The following is a 16560-nucleotide window of genomic DNA, read 5'->3' as shown; positions in this document are numbered from 1 at the left end:
AACTGGGCCCCCCTGCCAGGGGCCAGCCAGCCCTGTGTGGCCAGCCGTCAACAGTGCTGGCAGGCCCTCTCCAGTCACACAGGCCTCTCCAGACAGTGTTGGGGGCTGCACGGACTGCCCTGGGGGCCCGGCCGGGGCATTGCCCACCCCCCCCACACCAGGGGGACCTGAGCCAGTTGACAGGTTCAGACCACTGGCCCCCCAAAACCTTGTTCCTCCCAATAGAATGTGATTCACCCAATTGGTCCCCAAGGCTCCTGCCCTGTGCACCTGCCGCCAGGCAGAGGCTGGCCTCCTGGGGCCCCAGGGACAGTGCCTCGGACAGGGAGGGCAGCTCCCAGGTGTTGGTGGAGGCGTCTTCGGGCGGGGAAGGGAAGTCCTCGGAGGGGGGGCTGGGGGTGGCCCTGCTGCCTGCTGGGAGGGCGGGAGGCGGAGGAGCATCCCTGTGTGTGGAGGACGGGAGGTCGGCACTGCCGTAGGACAGCACCTCGTCCACCGGGGACAGGAGCTCAGGCAGGACACTGCCATCCAGAGAGAGGCTGGCTTCCTCTGGGGCAGCAGGGGCTCCACTGCCCACATGCCCAGGTGCCCGGCTCTCAGCCCTCAGGGCTGCCAGCACCCTGGGTGTTGCAGGAGGTGCCCGTGGGGGATTCCTGTCAGCCTCCTGGGGCCCCTCTGGGCAGTCGGTGGAGGTCTGCAGAGACTCCATCTCTCCTCCTCCGCTGAAACTGGCCCCTTTGGACACCGAGGACCCCGAGGGAAAGGGAAGGGACAGGGCCGAGTCGCTGCAGGAATGGGCACAGGGGAGGAATGCAGTGCAGGCAGCCTCAGGGCATGGCCAGCTGGCCTTTCCTGCATCTAATTCACTGGTCAGACTCCCACCAGTTCCAGAAGCTTCCTGGCCCCCACCAGGGCCTGGGGAGAGAAGTGCCATGCTGGGTGCCCCTCCATCTTCCAGGTCAGAGGAGCCTCTAGCAGGGGAGGGCCACCCTGCAGCTGGCTGGGCACCCATGCCAGGCTGCAGTGGGCTCTCCTCATCCCAGACCTCGCTGGATGCCTCTGACAGCTCTGATCCTGACCCGGGCGAGGGGACATCGGGGAGAGGCCGTGGCTGGCCCTCCTGCAGGAGGCCTGGCCCTGACGCAGTGGGGGAGCCCCGCAGGGGACGGGTTCCGCAGGCTGCCTGCCCTCCACCCCCGTGCAGCCCCCTGGAGGCTCCAACAGAGGACTCTGTGGACGAGCCCAGGTCTGCATCTGGGGTGTCTCCGGCCTCCCAGTCTGACAGGGAGGCAGAACTATCCGAGAGCTGGACCAGAAAGGCGGACACTTTCTGGAACTCCTGGAGGGAGGGACAGGACAGGCCACTCATGGAGGAGGGGGTGTGGGATCCCACTGATGACCCCGAGCAGGTCCCAGGGACAGACGCTGGTGGGGAGTCCAGGGCCGAGGGGGCGGGGAGCTGGGGCGGGGGGCTGCCCTGGAGCTGGGTGGGGGGCCTTGCCTCCTCAGCAGGAGCTACGGAGAGAAGAGAGGGTGGGGATGTCACCCACAGTCTCCCCTCTGCCTCCCCTGCCACGCCCCTAGCACCAGGAGCAGCAGCAGCACACACCCCACTGGGTGGGAGTCAGTGCAAGAGACCTTAGGGGACGTCCGAGCCAGTGGGTCAGAACCGGAAAGCCCCGATAGAGGCAGAAGAAATGTCCGGAGGTGCCTGTGGGTGGGCCCTATGATCCCAGTGGTTAGCTCAGCTTCACCCACCCCATAGGAAGTGAGTCACCGCTGTGTGGACTTTCCTCAGGGGCTCAGAACCGCAGCTGTCGTTAGAGACAGACTGGCTGCCTCTGCCTTGTCTTGCTGTTTGAGAGTGGATGTTCCAACAGGGAGTCCACCTACTGTCTTTTACCTGCCGATTGGGACTGCGATAGGAGGGGGAGGGGGTGGCCCCCAAGCCCAGCGGCGGGAGAGGCTGGCTGTGACTTAGAAGTAGCCTTGGGTGACCCTAAGTGGGAACTCGGTGGTCCTGGTGCAAAGGCGGGGGACCCGGAGGGGGGGCGGGCATCACCTGGACAGGTGGTCAGCTGGGTGGCTTCCTCCCAGGACTGGGGGTCGTGGGGGTCCTCCTGCCAACAGGTCTCTGTTCTGCAAACACATGGTAGACAAGTCTCCCAGCACCCTCCCAGTCTCCTCGGGACGCAGGGTCTCTGCAGGGGGCCTTCAACTACCCCAACGGGAGGCGGGGAGGTTGCCCCCAGAGCACAAGGCTCCCTGTCTTTAGGTGGTTCTGGCCTCAGTCCCCACTGCATCACGGAGCTGGGGGGGACGTGGCTCAGAGGCACGTGCTCCCTGGAGGGGCCCCTCCTGCTGCCCCCACCACTGGCTCTGGGGCTGATTCACTGGGTGGTATCCTTGTTGCAGACTCGGGAGGGCATGGGGTGGGCTGGGGGTGCCCAGCAGCCAGACCAGTGAGCGGGGCACCAGGGGTGAGTGAGGGTCCCCCAGCGAGAGCCCGGGGAGCAATGGCTTAAGCACCTCCACGCCTCGGGTCCCACCCCTGCCCGAGGGTCCCCTGGGCCCAGGTAGCCCCCGCAGGCCCCACACCTCTGCTCCTCTGACCACTGGCCTTCCATTTCAGGGGCCTCCCTGCCAGGGCTGCTGGCAAAGTCCAGCTCCAGCTCTGCCCCCACTCGGCTTGCGCTGCCTTCAACCACCTGCTGGAAACCCGTTGGAGAAACGCCACATTCAGGGTGCGGCACCTCCACCCGCACTGGTCCCGTCCCTCAGCTGTGGGGAGAGCACCTGTGCTCTGGTGGCCACGGGAAGGAACAAGGGCCACCCGCCCACCCAGGGCCCTAGAGACCCCACACACCAGGCACCCCCCTCCCAGTGGGCTCCAATGGCCCCCAACAGACGGGCCACCCAGGCAACATCTGTCCTGTCGACTCCTTCACCAGATGAACGAGGTTACCCCCCCAAAAGTCACATGGCAGGGTCGACAAAGCCAGGCCGGGCCCCCACTCACACTGGCTTCCCGGGGGCTGCAGGGCACCCCTTGGGCCCAGGAGCTACGTGCATGGCTTTCTGTCAGAGCCCAGGTCTCCGCTGTGGACGAGGGGCTGGGATTGGGCTGGGGGTCTCCTGTGAGGCAAAGAGACCATCAGTGCTGACTGCAGGAACACAGGACAGAAGACACGGTGTCCAGGGACTCTGTGGCCACATGAAAAACATCTTAAAATGCAAAATAGCTGCAGCACTTGCTTATTTGGGCTCCATGAGGACAGCACACATGGCTGCCTGCTCCTGAAAGTGTTGCTGTGGGAGAGCTGCTGATATGAGTCCCAGAAAAGGTTTGAGAAGAAGGCGGGGCAGGGGCAGGCCTTGGCCATGCCCAGGTCAGCAGAGCGGGGACAGTGGGGACACGGGGGCCCACAGGAGGGACTCACGTCTGTCCATCACCACCTTCCTAACCTTCCTTCCACCTTGGCCTGGCAAGTGTGGGTCACCAAGGCACGGAGGTCCTAGGCCACCAGCCTTAGGGACGGGAGCTATTTGGCTAAAGCCCAGGTCTTGGAACCTCTGCCAACTCGATTATTGCCCTGTGGTCACGGCCCCTGGTGAAGGCCGAGGCATTGTGGGTCACACAGAAGAACCCAGGGCCACCGTGACTCTGACGGGCGACACCCGGGCACAGTGTCTTGAGCAGAGACCAGCCGGCACTGGCCAGAGCGACTGTCTGTCCTCTGACTACTGCTATCCCTCCCCCCGCCCCCCTCCCCCGCCCCGCAGTTACCTTGGCCCATTTGGCTGCCGCTCTCCACCAGCCCTTCCTGGGCGTCCACCCAGCCATCAGCCATGGACGTCTCCTCTCCCCAGGCTGGCCTTAGAGGCCGCAGGTGGACGTCCGAAGCTGAAGTTTCTCTGGGGGGTGTCCTATCCTGCTTAGGGACAGGGCTGCAAAGCAGTGCAGAGGGTGTGACCGCCTGCCCAGGCCCCGCCCTCCGCGGTGCCCAGCCTGGCCACAACTCTCCACACGCGGAACTCGCAGCACATCCAGGGGCAGCTGTGATCGGTGGCCAAGTGGCCAGTGCACAGGCAAGGAAAGACAGGCCCTGGCCCCTCCCCACCCAGCAGCCCCATGCACAGAGCATGGCCCCCAATGGGGCCACTGCTGGGGGGTGACAGGGCACAGGGCACAGTGCTGGGCGTGGTGGGGGGAGATGTCCATCTGTCCCTTGGCCCAGAGCCCGTGCTCTATCAAGACCCCTGTGTGGAGACTGACTGCTGGCACGAGCTGGGCCCACTGAGCTCTGGGAGGCACTGTGGGTTGGAGGCCTGGACGCCACATAGGCTGCCATGCCCTTGGCACACTGATGCCAGCACAAAGTGGCCCCATTGCAGCTGCAAGGAGGTGGCTGTTGTCCTGACTCCTGGTTTAAGGGCAATGCCTGCAGGCAGGCCAGCTCCAGACATTCTGCCATTCTCTGCGGGCAGCCTGGGGTTACTTACGCTCCCTGTCTTCCAGGCACCTGCCACAGCTGCTCCTCCTTCAGGTCCCCCTGAGCATCTCCCAGGATCACACTCACATCGGGGTGTGGACAGGGCTGGGGTCCGTGGGCCATCCTCTGCCCACCCAGCCCTACAAGCAAGCCCATGGCCCATGAGGGTAGTCAGCCCAGGGATTTCCAGGACCCAGGACTGGAGCGTGATGGTGACGTGAATTTAGGTCAGTCCTAGTGAGGTTTATTTGGAAAGAGCTCCCGGAGGGGGGAGAGGGCGAGCACTGGGCCAGGGCTGCCCATGACGACTCACGGGGGGACTCCCGGGCTCTCAGGGTTCCTCCAGGGGCCGTGGCTGGAGGGGCTGCAGGGCCCGAGTGGTGTTGGGGAGCATGATGAGCCCTGCGCAGGCCCCACTGGCTGCTGGCCTGTCTCAGAGCCCCACTCCCAGGTGGCCTTGGCTTCAGGGCTGGAACCCTGGGAAAAACAGCAGAAGGTGAGCTGGCGAGGACACCCCTGGTCCATCTCCTCTTCAGAAAGTGTGGACGGAGTGCTCACCTGAGTAGGCACCTGGCTGAAACAGTGCGCCCACCCTCACAGGAGCCTGAGCCCCAGTGCTAATGGTGCAGACACCAGGCCAGAGCACGACTAGCTGGGCCCACACCCTCGTCTGTGTCAGCCGTCCTGGGTGCCCCTCCTACAGACTGGCCGGGGGCAGGCAGCACACCTGCCTGGTGACCATCCCACCGTACACCTGCTAACCCACACCAGATGCATCATGGAGCCCAGCTCATTCCACCCTCCTGCAGCATTCCCAGCTTACAGAGAACAGCCAGCCAGCCACCCACCCACGTCCGCAGCCTCCTGCATGAGACAGCAGCCAGGGACAGGCTGCTGGGCCAGGGGTGCCCAGTTGCTCAGGGTCCCCCACGGGCCTGGCCTCTCCAAGGAGCTCCAGGCCACGTGCTTCTTCTGGCCTCAGGTCCTCTCCCGCGACCACAGGGGTTTGTCTCCTCCTCCAGGGCCTGGCCAGGGCCACCTTGCCCAGGAGACCTCCTTGGGGCCCCAGTAAGCAGCCGCCCACCTGCCCTCCATCTGTCCCCCCAGAGTTCCTGACCTCCCCGGATGTTTTTACAAGGGACTTGCACATCCCACGAAGCCCCTGGTGACAAGCATCTCCTGCCCACAACTAAGCCTCCAGCCCAGGTGTGAGCGCCCACCTGCAGCAGCTGGGCCGTGGCCAGGAGCTCCTGCTGCAGACGGGCCACGGCCCTCTGCACGGAGAGGATGTGCCGGTGATGCCGCAGGAGCAGTGTCCTCTCCTGGCACGAGAGCAGGCGACTGTTGTCCGGGAATCGGGTTTCCCTCTGAACAGGCAGAGGAGGAGGAGTCAGCCGTACCCGACCCGGCACAAAGGCGCTCATGGAAAAGGGACCGCCGATGAACCGACTCGGGCTCTGGTGGGGGGCTCCCTTCGCCTCTCCTGACGCCCTGCCTTCTCCTCCCCGTGCACTGGCTCCCCTTGGCTTTGCCAATAGTAGGCTCCAGCAGGAAGCAGGAGGGAAGGGGGGGTGCTCGTCCCCGTGTCACCCAAGGCTGGCTGCACCCCTGTCCTCCCCGTGCAGCTCTTCCTCGAGGTCTGGGCATGGCACCCACCTCTAAATTCGTCCTTTGGTTACATGGTCCCCACTGACCTCGGACCCCGCTGTCTCTGAGAGCACACACCTCAGTAGAGCGGCCTTGCCCAGGCTCGGACCCTGCACCCCCACCCTGGGAGGTGGCATCCCAGGCCCCAGGCGTCATGACCCCTGCCTCCACACGCCCCTCCCCCCTGTCTCCACCTGCAGCACAGGACTCCTGGTGTGGGGGCGGCCCCGAGCCCTCCAGCCAGGCTTCCTCTCAGGTGGGAGACTGCAGCCAGCCCTTGGCAAGGCCTGTTCCATGGGCCCCCTCATTGCCATGTGATACCTGGACCCGTCTAAGCCCTCTTTACGGTTCCCAGGTCGAGCCGTGCCTCCAGATAGTGTGTCTTGCATTTTTCTGCCTGGGTCTCTTCCTGTCCCCCCTCCCCCATACCTGCCCTCCACCTCCCCAGTCCAGACAGGCCATCGAGGGCAGAGATGAGAAGGTGGGCAGCCTGGGGTGTGGTGAGGGCTCGGGAATTCAGGAATTCTCCAGCTGTGGTCACATGACCACTTTGTGTTCACCACCTGCCCACGCCCAGGTCAGGCGGCCTTACCTGCCCCTGCTCAAGGCTGCTAAGGCCCTGCGGCTGCTTCTCGGCCAAGACCAGCGCGGCCTCACTGCCCTGGCTGCCTGGACACCTGGGTGGTGGCAAGAGGGACAGCCTCAAGCTTGGCACAAGAATGTGAAAACCAGGCACGGCCAGCCCTGGCCAGCCCTGGCCGGCCAGGTGCACCTGCCGCCCACCCCCCCCCCCCCCCCCGCCCCGCCCCGCCTGCCTCCCCCCATCCTCCCCACAGCAGGGCACAAGCAGGAGGAGCCATTGGTGGGCTGCTGGGGAGCCCGGGGGTGGCCCCAGCCAAACTCACTGTTCCCACACCCCCTCACAACCCCTTTTGTGCCTGAGATGAAGCACCTGGAGCCCAGCCGAGCCCAGGGCCTGTGGGGAAGGGGTGGGTGTGGCCTAGGACGCCCACAGCCTGGACCCTCGTACTCAGAAGTGAGGACCAATGTGGCAACATGGAGAAGCTGAAAAAGTGCGTTCCCACTGCTAGGATTCGCTTTAAGGAAGTTATGTCCTGGTGAGCACTTCCCGTCGGAAGGCCCTGCTGTGGGGCTGGTGAAGGAACTGGTTAGTTCTCTGCGCTGGGCGCCCTGGAGGTGGAGCAGTTACGAAGGGACGTGGACAAGTGTCCTGACTTTTAAGTGAACACTCAGGCCACAGTCTGTGCTGCTGGTGGCTGATGCTGCTTGAGTGGCCACGTGCTCGTCTCCCTCAGCAGCAGCTGGGAGGACAGACTGGAAAGTAGGCAGAGGTCACCTCAGAGAGTGAACTGGGGGTGGTTTTGACGCTGGAGCCGGGTGGCTAAGCGCATGCTCACCTCTGACACTCTAGCCAGGCTGGCTCCCAGCGCATCTTCCCCTGCACGGCCTCCTCACGCAGGCGCAGCAGCTCTTCCTCCCGCGGACTCTGCCCGGGCACCTGGAGCAGGAAGCAGCGAGAGCTCTGGGCCTGGCTCCCCTGGGGCGGGGCAAACTGAGCCGGAGGCCTCCTCGCTGCCTTCTAGCTTCCTGGCTGCTCCCAGACTGGCCTCTCCCAATGGGAATGGAGCCCAGACCAGAGGAGCAGGCCAACAGCTCCAGGAAGCCCTCCTGGACTGTCCCCCCAACTGTGAACTCTGAGGGCAGCTGGGGTCTTATCACCTTGGCCTCTGCCCAGTCCTGACCCAGTCCAGGCCCCTGTTTGTGCTCCAGAGGGTCTGAGAGCCCTGCCACCGACTCTGCAATGTGCAGCCTGGGCAGCGGGGCCAGCCCTGCCCAAGGTGCCTGTATAAATGCCTGCTCTCACCCCCACCCCGGGTGGGAGGAAGGGGCCTGGGTGATGTCAGCTGGAAGGGTGGGGGATGCCATGGCAGGGAGAGCCTCCTCCAAGCCAGGGCCCCCGTGGAGAACCTTGTGTGCAGGCTCCAGAGAGGCAGCTGAGGGAGGATTGGAGTCTACCCTTGGCCAGTGCCTCCCCTGCACCCCACTCCTATGCTCTTCCCCTGGGGTGTCTCCCTGTACCTGGTGAACAGGGTGGTCCCAAGGGTAGAGCCTGGCCAGGGGCAACGGGGATGGGGCGTGTCCTGGCTCCGGTTCCTGCAGGGACGCTGAGGGCAGAGAGAAAGCGGCAGGGCTGGGCCACGGGGCTCCGGGGCTGCTTCTGCAGGACGGCCCGAGAGGTGGGATGTCGGCAGCCACGTGATGCCTCCATACACACAGCTGCACACCAACCAGAGGCCAGGCCAAAAGGAATCACTGTCACTGCCTGACACGAAGTTCTGGTGTGTGAACCCGCTGACCCTGCAGAAACCCAGACCCAGGTTCGGGGTGCCTGGGCCCAGCTGCCCACTTCCACAGACGGGGAGACGGAGGCCCAGAGAGAAAGAATGGCCCTTTTGAGATACAGCAACAGCAGGTGGGGTAACAGCAGAGCCCACACTCCCGGCTGAGGCAGGTCTGGCCACTGACGCCGCTGGCCGCCTTCGGTGCTGGGTGTGATGGAAAACGGACCCTGTGCTTCTAAGAAGGTCATACGAGGACCCGGCCTCTGCCAGGAGAGGCCCAAGGGGATTGGAGGGTGGATTTAATGTCCCACTGAGAAAAAACTTAAGTAAACAAAAAAGTATGCATGCGGATGCATACAGACAGACACACGTTCCCAGACACGGTTACATGTTCACACACACACACACATGAAAGAACGTATCAGGCAACACTGCACGCTCATCCCTGAGAGACAAAAAGCCAGGCAGGTGAGACCTCTGGTTGTCACAGCCGCCTGCCCAAGAGGCTCTTGCTGCAGCATGGGGAGGGGAAACTGAGGCAGAGCCCCAGACACCTGGGAGAGGAGTGGAGCTGTGAGTCTGGAGAGACCAATGCAGCCAGACCCGGTGGGCTGAGGGTCTGGGAGGAGAGAGGCCTGGAGGCTGTTGCCTGTCCCCTCGTCTCAAGGCCATTGCTGGTGCCCGCGGGAAACCCTGGTGCCCGGGAATGAAGCACCAGAGGACCAGACGCTGAGGAGCATGTCCGTCCCCACCTGCCAGGCTCAGAACCTCACGATTCTGGGTCAGAGCACACAGAGGCTAAAAGACATGGTCACCAGCGAACAGCGCCCCCGAAATGTTAAAGGTGGTCCTTCAAGCAGCAGGAACATGATGCCAGAGAGGAAGTCAGCTCTATAGCGAGGGACAGAGAGACATGGATAACGGTGCCCACCGAGCCCGCCTGCTGGCTTCTCCCAGTCACACCAAGCCCCATGGGTGTCGAGCTTGCGCCCACGAGCAGGAGCAGTGGCGCCTGGGCCCAATCGTGGTTCTGGCATCAGATGAACTAAGGTTCAAATCCCGGCTCCATCCTTCCTGTGTGGCCTCAGGCAAGTCACTCCATCTCTCTGGGCCTCTCCAGTGTGTGCCTGACTCCGTTTCCCCTCGGGTCCACGCAGGGAGCATGGGCAAGCACGTGGAGAGTGGCTGGTTTTGAGGACTCTCACCCGCATAGGCTGACTGGCTGGCCGGCCTCTCCTGTCCTTCCTCGGGGCCCCAGGAGGGCGCAGCAGCGTCTCTGCCCAGGGACAGCTGGGACCTGCCAGGTGAGGAGGCGCTGGGGACTCCTCCAGCAGCACCAGTACCTCGCCTGTCCAAGACCCCCCACCTCACCGTCCACATTGGGTGGCGACACCATCCCGGCCTTGGACGCACCTGGATCTGGCCGTCACAGCGCTCCAGGAGGTCTTTGGATCCGGGCCCGCCCACAGCCGCAGCCCCTCCAGCTCTGGTGCTGCTCCTGGCCTGGCCTGGGTCTCGCGCTTCTCCATCCGCCTCTGTGAGAACAGGTGTGTGTGTGGAGGGTTAAGGGCAACCTCACAGCCAATAGGCCTGGCCAGGTGCCTGGAAGGGGGCTGGATGGGGGAAGGGTGGCAGGTTTCCAGCAGACACAGTCAGGTGGGGGATGGGCCTCCCACAGTGTGGCGGGTGGACAGCCAGGGTGGCTTTGGAAGCTCCCGGGGAACGGCAGCCACCCAGCAGGTGCGATGCCAGAAGCAGGAAGAGGGGGAGAGAGAAAGGGAAATGGGCCAGGTGTGTCTGTGCTTGTAGGTCTGAGGGCATGTGCGTGAGTGCGTGCGCGTGCACACACGTACACACACGTACACACAGACACGTGCGCACAGACACACCTGGCTGCTCTCTTGGGAATGCCTCCCTGAATGTCTGCATAAGAGCATCCACCAACAGTCCCCAGACACGGAGAAGAGTCACTTCCGAGAGGGCTCGTCCCGTCCAACCGGATCATGACATCACCCTCCTGGTCCTCGCCCTGGTCCTCACCGTGCTGGCCTTGGGGGTGCTCTCTGCCCCACCGTGACCACCAGCGCTGCCTGTCTGCTGTGGCTGAACATGCAGGCTCAGAGGGGCAGGCATAGGGCAGAGCCAGGCTCACCGCCAGCCGCTGTTTGGAGAGCAGCTCGTCCAGGGCCTTCTGGGTCTCCCAGACCTCCAGTTCTGCCCGCTGCCGCAGAAGGGCCAGGGCCTGCTCTTGCTTCTGCTGGTCCAGCTGCAGGGAGGGCCCAGCCTTCAGGTCCCTGGCCCCAGCCTGCGGCCCCCCTGCCCCGCCCCCTGCTCTTTGGCGAGAGGGCAGGGGGTGCCACCTCTGAGAACAGGGGCCCCCAAAGGACCCCAGGCTTGGCAGGGATCCTTCCCCCAGGTCCCTGGGCCCTGGGTGTCCTGGGCCAGTCTGACTGTCGGCCTCTCCTTCCTCCCTCCCCGCCTTCCCCCCCCATCCCCTCACCCCCGCCCCGAAGGCTGCAGCTGTGAGTCCTGCAGTCCCCGCTCCAGGGCCTCTTCTGCTCAGCTTTTGGGGGGCAAAGGCTGTGCCCCGCTCACTTCAAACAGAAAAGGCCTAAAGGGACACAGCGGGGGTGGGACACACCTTCAGTGCCTGGAGAAAGCTCAGGGACTTCTGCTGGAGGTCTGAGAAGTGCCCCGCACGTGGTCCGCCAGGCTCCTGCTGATCTGCAAGCACAGGGGGAACAGCTGAGCACCTGGGCCTCCTCGTCCAGCTCAGCATCCTGCTCAGCCTGTCGCTCCGACTTGCAGGGAAGAGAGTCCAGTCCCTTCCCCTCACGTCCAGGGAGGGTGGGAGAGGCCGCAGCCAGAGGGGACAGACGCTGCTGCCTCCCCTCGATGCCCAGGGGCTCGTTGGCCTGACCCAGCCATGCTCCCCCACCCCCACCCCCAGCCATGACCCTGCAGAGGGGACAGGCACGGTGCCACCAGGCAGGCCTCACTTGTCATGCGTTTGTGGGTGACCTGGACCAAACCACCAGCCCCTCAGAGCCTCCATGGGGGGCGGAGTTCCCTGCTGCCGGTGAGGGAGGGGTAATGCAGGCTCAGCTTGGTGGCTGCGGTCACAGTGCAGGGTGGCCATGGCCGGGCGCTGTGAACGCACCGGTCCCCAGGTCGGGTCGCTGGGCTTCCTCTGGAGCATGAGCATGGAAACTGCCACCTCCCCCGGGTGAGGGAGTCCCCGAGGCAGTGGAGGCTGCTCTCTCCTCGGTGGCTTCCGGGTCCAGCCCCGGCCCTGCCTGCCCCTACTCCCCCCAGCCCTGCAGCCCCGGCCCCTGGGGGCAGCCTGTGTGCTGCTTCCTCCCCCAGCTCCCGTCTCCTGTCCTGGGTCCTGGCAGGGGCTACGGAGCACTCGGCTTTCCGTGGGGCTTGGGCCCTGATCTGAGGACGGCAGAGCCTTCCTGGGACTCTCCATCGAGCTCCTCAGTCATCGCTGGCGCCTGTGCCGAGAGGAGAGCATCCTTGCCCACCCTCTCCTTCCCGGATGGAGCGGCTCTGCTCTCCTCGGTTAGAGCAAGTGGTCGGAGAGCTGTGAACGAGAGCTGATCCAGTTCCGGGTGTTTCCTCGGCAGCTGAGAAACTGAGGCACCAGCCTGGACTGGAAGCCGGGGCTCTGGCCACCTGGCGTGCGTGGAGCACTTGGGGCGATTGGTTCCGACTCCGTGTGAACCAATCTCCTTGGGAACGAAGACACTTTTAGGAACTGGCTTGAAGTGTGTTCTGAGCCAAAGTCCCTCGAGAGGAAAATCCCTGCTCTGCTGTGTGTCCCTGAGCGGCTGAGTGAGAGAAGGCGCCGGTCTCTCACCCTGGCCGCTGCCCAGGCTCCTGCGGACTCTCCTCCAGGCCCTGGCCCTGCAGCCCTTGGAGGGGAGTTCCTGGTCACGTCTGGTCACACCACATCCCTGAGCGGTCCCCAGGGAGCTCGGGGCTGTGACCTGGGAGAAAGCAAGCTACCCCTGGCCTGGCCTGGGGTGGCCAAGCAGATGGCAGCCCCCGAGACTTTCAGAGTCACCCCACTGAGCAGAGGATGACCCTGCCTCGCCCCCAAGTCCTCCGGAGACGATTGGTGAGGAGCCACCCTAAAGCACCTGGAAGCTGAGGATCCAGTGGGAGGTGTAGTAAGTGCCATTAGGGTCGCTGGTGTTAGGGTGGTGATGGTGGTGGTGATGGTGACGAGGCCGACACGTGCTCTCAGTTACGAAGTCGGGGAGTCGGCCCCCAACAAGTGCAGCTGACACCATTCCTGTCTGTCTGGGAGAGCCCTGTGTCTGAAGCCAGGGCTGTGCTGTCCCTCATGGCGGCCGTAGCTGCAGCCACTGCGCTGCTCCGTGTGCAAAATTCTTTAATGGCTAGAGAGCCACAGGTGGCTGGTGGCTGCCCTATTGGAGAGCCCACCATTTAGACCATTTCCCTCATTCCAGAAGGTTCTGTTGGATGATGTCATGTGAGGCGTTAGAAAGTAAGTTCTGTTGGGCAGCGCTGGCCAAGGCCTGTGAGTCCAGAAGGTTCTGTTGGATGGCGCTGCTTCCATTGGTAAAAACGGGAGCTGGCCGACTTGAAGCCGGGTCTGAACCCCGCTCTGGCACGGGTTGGTGGGAGATGAGCCATGCAGACAGGCGCACAAGCAGGAGTTTGATGCCCACAGAACAGGCGACGGCCGGTGAGTGACCCACCAAGTGTTATCTGAGAGGCTCCCTGGAGGAGGTGTCTGACGGGAGCCCAGTGCAGGCCTCTGGGTTGTGTTCACTGCTGGTTTTGGCTACCTGAGCCCTGCCCTCAGCCACTCAGGCAGGAGCCACCCAGATTTCAAATGACTCCTGGGCTGCCTGTGGCCCCAGGATAGAGACTCTGCCGGAGAATTCCAGGAGAAACGGGTAAGACCACGGCCCAACCTGCTCCCACCTCTGGAGAGGCAGGGCAGGGAGCGGTGCTGGTTGTTCTGGAAGCCCTGGCACCTGGCTGCCTAGGGTCAGCCTGTGGACGCTGCCAGGCCCCAGCGACAGCTCAGCCCCCGACAGACCTCAGAGGCCTAGGAGGTCATTTTCAGGTAGGTGGGCAGCTCTGCCTTCTCCATCAGCCCTCGGGGCCCGAGGCCCCACCCACACCTGCTGGGCCTCCCCGTGGGCTGGGGAGGGGCAGCCTTCACCCAGGTCCCTCCTTCCTCGGGAGGTTTGCGACCCACCCTCTGTGGGCACCTGAGGAGGGGCAGCTCTGCAGAAAGGGCTGGCCACACCCGCTCTGCCTGTCCTTGCCCTGGCACTCACGCCACTCACGGAATATTCCTTCAGGGAATGAGTCAGTGCGAAGGCTCGCACCTTCCAGACCCGATTTGCGGTTCACAGTTCAGGTGTTTTGTCCTTTCAGTGACCGACGGCCCTCCCTGTGGGGTGTTGGGAGGCCCCTCTCTGCTCCTGGCTCTGGTCTCACACCCTCACCAGGCGGCACTGCCCACCCAGACACCACCCCACGCCCCGCCCCCACCACGTGTGGCTGATACAAGTACAGGGAGGCGGGGGCTGGGGTGCACGTCGGCTGCCTGTCCCTCGAAGCCAGGATCAGTCACAACAGAGCACAGAGACCGCTGCGTCCCAAAAGCCTCCAAACACTTTAATACTGAAACATGGACGCTTTCCACTTAGAAAAGGGCCTCTACACACGCAGGACCTCGCCGGAGCGGCAGGCCGTGGAGGGGGTCCCCGAAGGACCTCCCCGGCCACCCAACCAGCCAGCCCAGGGCCTGTCCGGAGGCTCGCCCTTACCGCAGCTCTGCAGGGCCCAGGGCGTGACCAAGCCTGCCCCTCTGGCCGACGGCATCTCCTCCAGCCACAGGGAGCCACGGGTGGGGTCCGGCGGGGGTGGCACCTCGAGTGAGCTGGGGACACGCAAACACGCATGTGAGCAGGTGGGAGAGGTAGGAGGCAGCTGGCAGGGCTTGGCGGGTTGGGGGGTGTCCGGGTTCCCGATGCCAGCAGAGCTCTCAGGCTCATGCCGTGTCCAGGACAGGCCTGTGACCACAGGACCAGGAGGGCGGAGTGAGCGGGCGGGCCTGTAGGTGCTGACACCCCCTGCTTGGTGGGGTCTCCTCTGAGAAGCAGTAACTAGGGCTCTGCTCTCAGCCCCAGGGGCCCAGCACCCCGCAGGAGTGCAGGCCTCTACGTCACCGTGGGCACTGGGCTGGCATCCAAGTGCCCTTGGCTGCAGGCTGGGTCCTGAGCCCGTGCCTCCATGAGGGACCTGGACTTCCTGGCACATGTGCACCAGGAAGTGGCTGAGGACGCCGGCTACACCCACCTGTGGCCATGGGGACAGGTGGGGCTTGGCCCTCTCCATCCGCCCTCGGGGCCCAAGGCACAGGTGTTCGTATGCACCTGCTGTGTGGCAGCTGCTGTCAGTGTGACCTGTGCCCCGTCCCACCCATGGATGTGCAGGGGAGGTGACATGGAAGAGTGTTCCAGAAAGAGCGAGCAGCCCTGGGGCTGGGCCCAGATGCTGAGGAGGCAACGGATGGGCCCAGTGGCTGATTCCCTGGTGACCTGGGGCTGCTGGAGGGGGCACTCTGGGGGCGCAGGGCCATGAACGGGGGGGGGGGGGGGGAGGGTGGGATAGAGCATTGCAGGGTCCTCTCCGGGCTCCCTCTCGCTCCCTCCTCCCCATTCTAAACTTAGGGTGCTGGCCCCCTGAGAGGATCCCCCCTGACGGTGGCAGGAAGGAGCCAGCCCCGCAGAGGCTCAACTCCAGGGAGGCCCCGATGGCCAGCAGCTATGCAGCCAGGGCCTCCCTCACGCTCCAGGGCAGGGCAGCAGGCACTTCCCGGAGAGGAGTGAACGGCAGTTCGGCAGTTCGCTCTGCGGGGCACACAGGCTCCATCTCTGTGGGGAGGACTCAGCCCTGCCCTTGGAGCACGAAAGCAGCCCTCTGATTGCCATGTGCCAATAAAACTTTATTTACAAGCACAGGAGTGGGCCGGGGGGCTGTGGCTTGCTGACCCCTGGGATAGACCCCTGGGATGGACACGGCATGAGTCTGAGAGCTCTGCTGGTATTGGGAACCTGGACAGTGGTCCTCAAATTCAGTGTGCACCAGAGTCCCCGGAGGACTTGCAAGAGCACCACCCACTGCCTACCGCCAGTGGGTCAGATTCGGGAGGCCCGGTGGGCTAGAGAATGGGCTCCTGAAGCCAAGCCCTGGTCTGAATCTTGGCTTGCCCTCCCATGAGCCATGTGACCTGGGCAAATCCCTCTCTCTGAGCCTCAGTTTTCCCATCTGTACAATGGGGGTGAAAACACCTCTCCCGGAGGTGCTAGATGGTGTGCAAGAAGTACAGGGGCCTGAGGGGCCTGGGCAGCCCCTTCCTTCCAGAGATGCCAGATGGACAGGCATCCCAAGGCCCAACCCAGTGTTCTCGCCTCCGGCTGCCAGTGGCCGGCTGGTTGCCCCCACTGGCACCGTGGTCCCAGCTGGGAACGGAAGGGTGGAAGAGGTTGTCTCCTGTGGCCCAGGGGCCCCAAGGGTCCAGAAACTGGCCTCAGAGGGAAGTGGTGACCTTCAGCCCTGGATGTGGGCAGCAGGAGAGGTGACTGGGGGCCTGGCCATGGAAGCTGCAGCCTGGAGGCTGGCTTAGAGGGGACAGCCGGCACCAGTCCTGAATGCCCTCGGGGCTGGCAAGCCCTGGGCTGTGATCCCAGCTGCATGGGAGGTGGGGCAGGCATGGGCCACTGGGCAGACTAGTGAATGACTTTCACTTGTGCCTGTGGGACCTGGTCAGGGTGGCGGGGGCCACGTGCTCAGGTGGGAAGGCTCGGAGACCTGGGACAAGCCCACGGCCTTGCTGGCCATCTGCCTCAAGACGTGCAGATGCAGGTGGCCTCCTTGGAGCCAGGCTCCCACACTAACCTCTCGGGATCCCCCGCCCCCACCCCCTTCTGAAGGACTAGAGGGGAGCAGGTGTGTGCTGGGAAGACAGACGTCCAGCCCAATGCTGCCCCCTTCTGGTAGGAATT

At 64.2% G+C, this 16560-nt stretch overlaps 1 protein-coding gene across 1 annotated transcript in view; it reads right to left on the bottom strand.

The window, feature by feature from the left end:
* Positions 1-16560, bottom strand: part of CCDC187 (coiled-coil domain containing 187) — a 32600-nt gene that overhangs the window by 818 nt on the left and 15222 nt on the right. Inside the window, exons 9-23 of the mRNA XM_070430995.1 lie at positions 14320-14432; positions 11145-11227; positions 10656-10769; positions 9917-10038; positions 9709-9800; positions 8241-8326; positions 7559-7659; positions 6733-6817; positions 5714-5860; positions 4807-4970; positions 3788-3948; positions 3020-3135; positions 2599-2708; positions 2063-2139; positions 275-1515 (exon numbers count right to left, since the gene is read on the bottom strand). Coding sequence (XP_070287096.1) covers positions 275-1515; positions 2063-2139; positions 2599-2708; positions 3020-3135; positions 3788-3948; positions 4807-4970; positions 5714-5860; positions 6733-6817; positions 7559-7659; positions 8241-8326; positions 9709-9800; positions 9917-10038; positions 10656-10769; positions 11145-11227; positions 14320-14432 — 2812 coding nt within the window. The remainder of the gene's footprint in view (positions 1-274; positions 1516-2062; positions 2140-2598; positions 2709-3019; positions 3136-3787; positions 3949-4806; positions 4971-5713; positions 5861-6732; positions 6818-7558; positions 7660-8240; positions 8327-9708; positions 9801-9916; positions 10039-10655; positions 10770-11144; positions 11228-14319; positions 14433-16560) is intronic.

The sequence above is a fragment of the Myotis yumanensis genome, unplaced genomic scaffold (genome assembly GCF_028538775.1).
Source record: "Myotis yumanensis isolate MYYU_CA2020_CCGP unplaced genomic scaffold, mMyoYum1.0.hap1 SCAF_12, whole genome shotgun sequence".
NCBI lineage: Eukaryota > Metazoa > Chordata > Mammalia > Chiroptera > Vespertilionidae > Myotis > Myotis yumanensis.
This window is presented reverse-complemented; position numbering and strand designations above follow the sequence as displayed.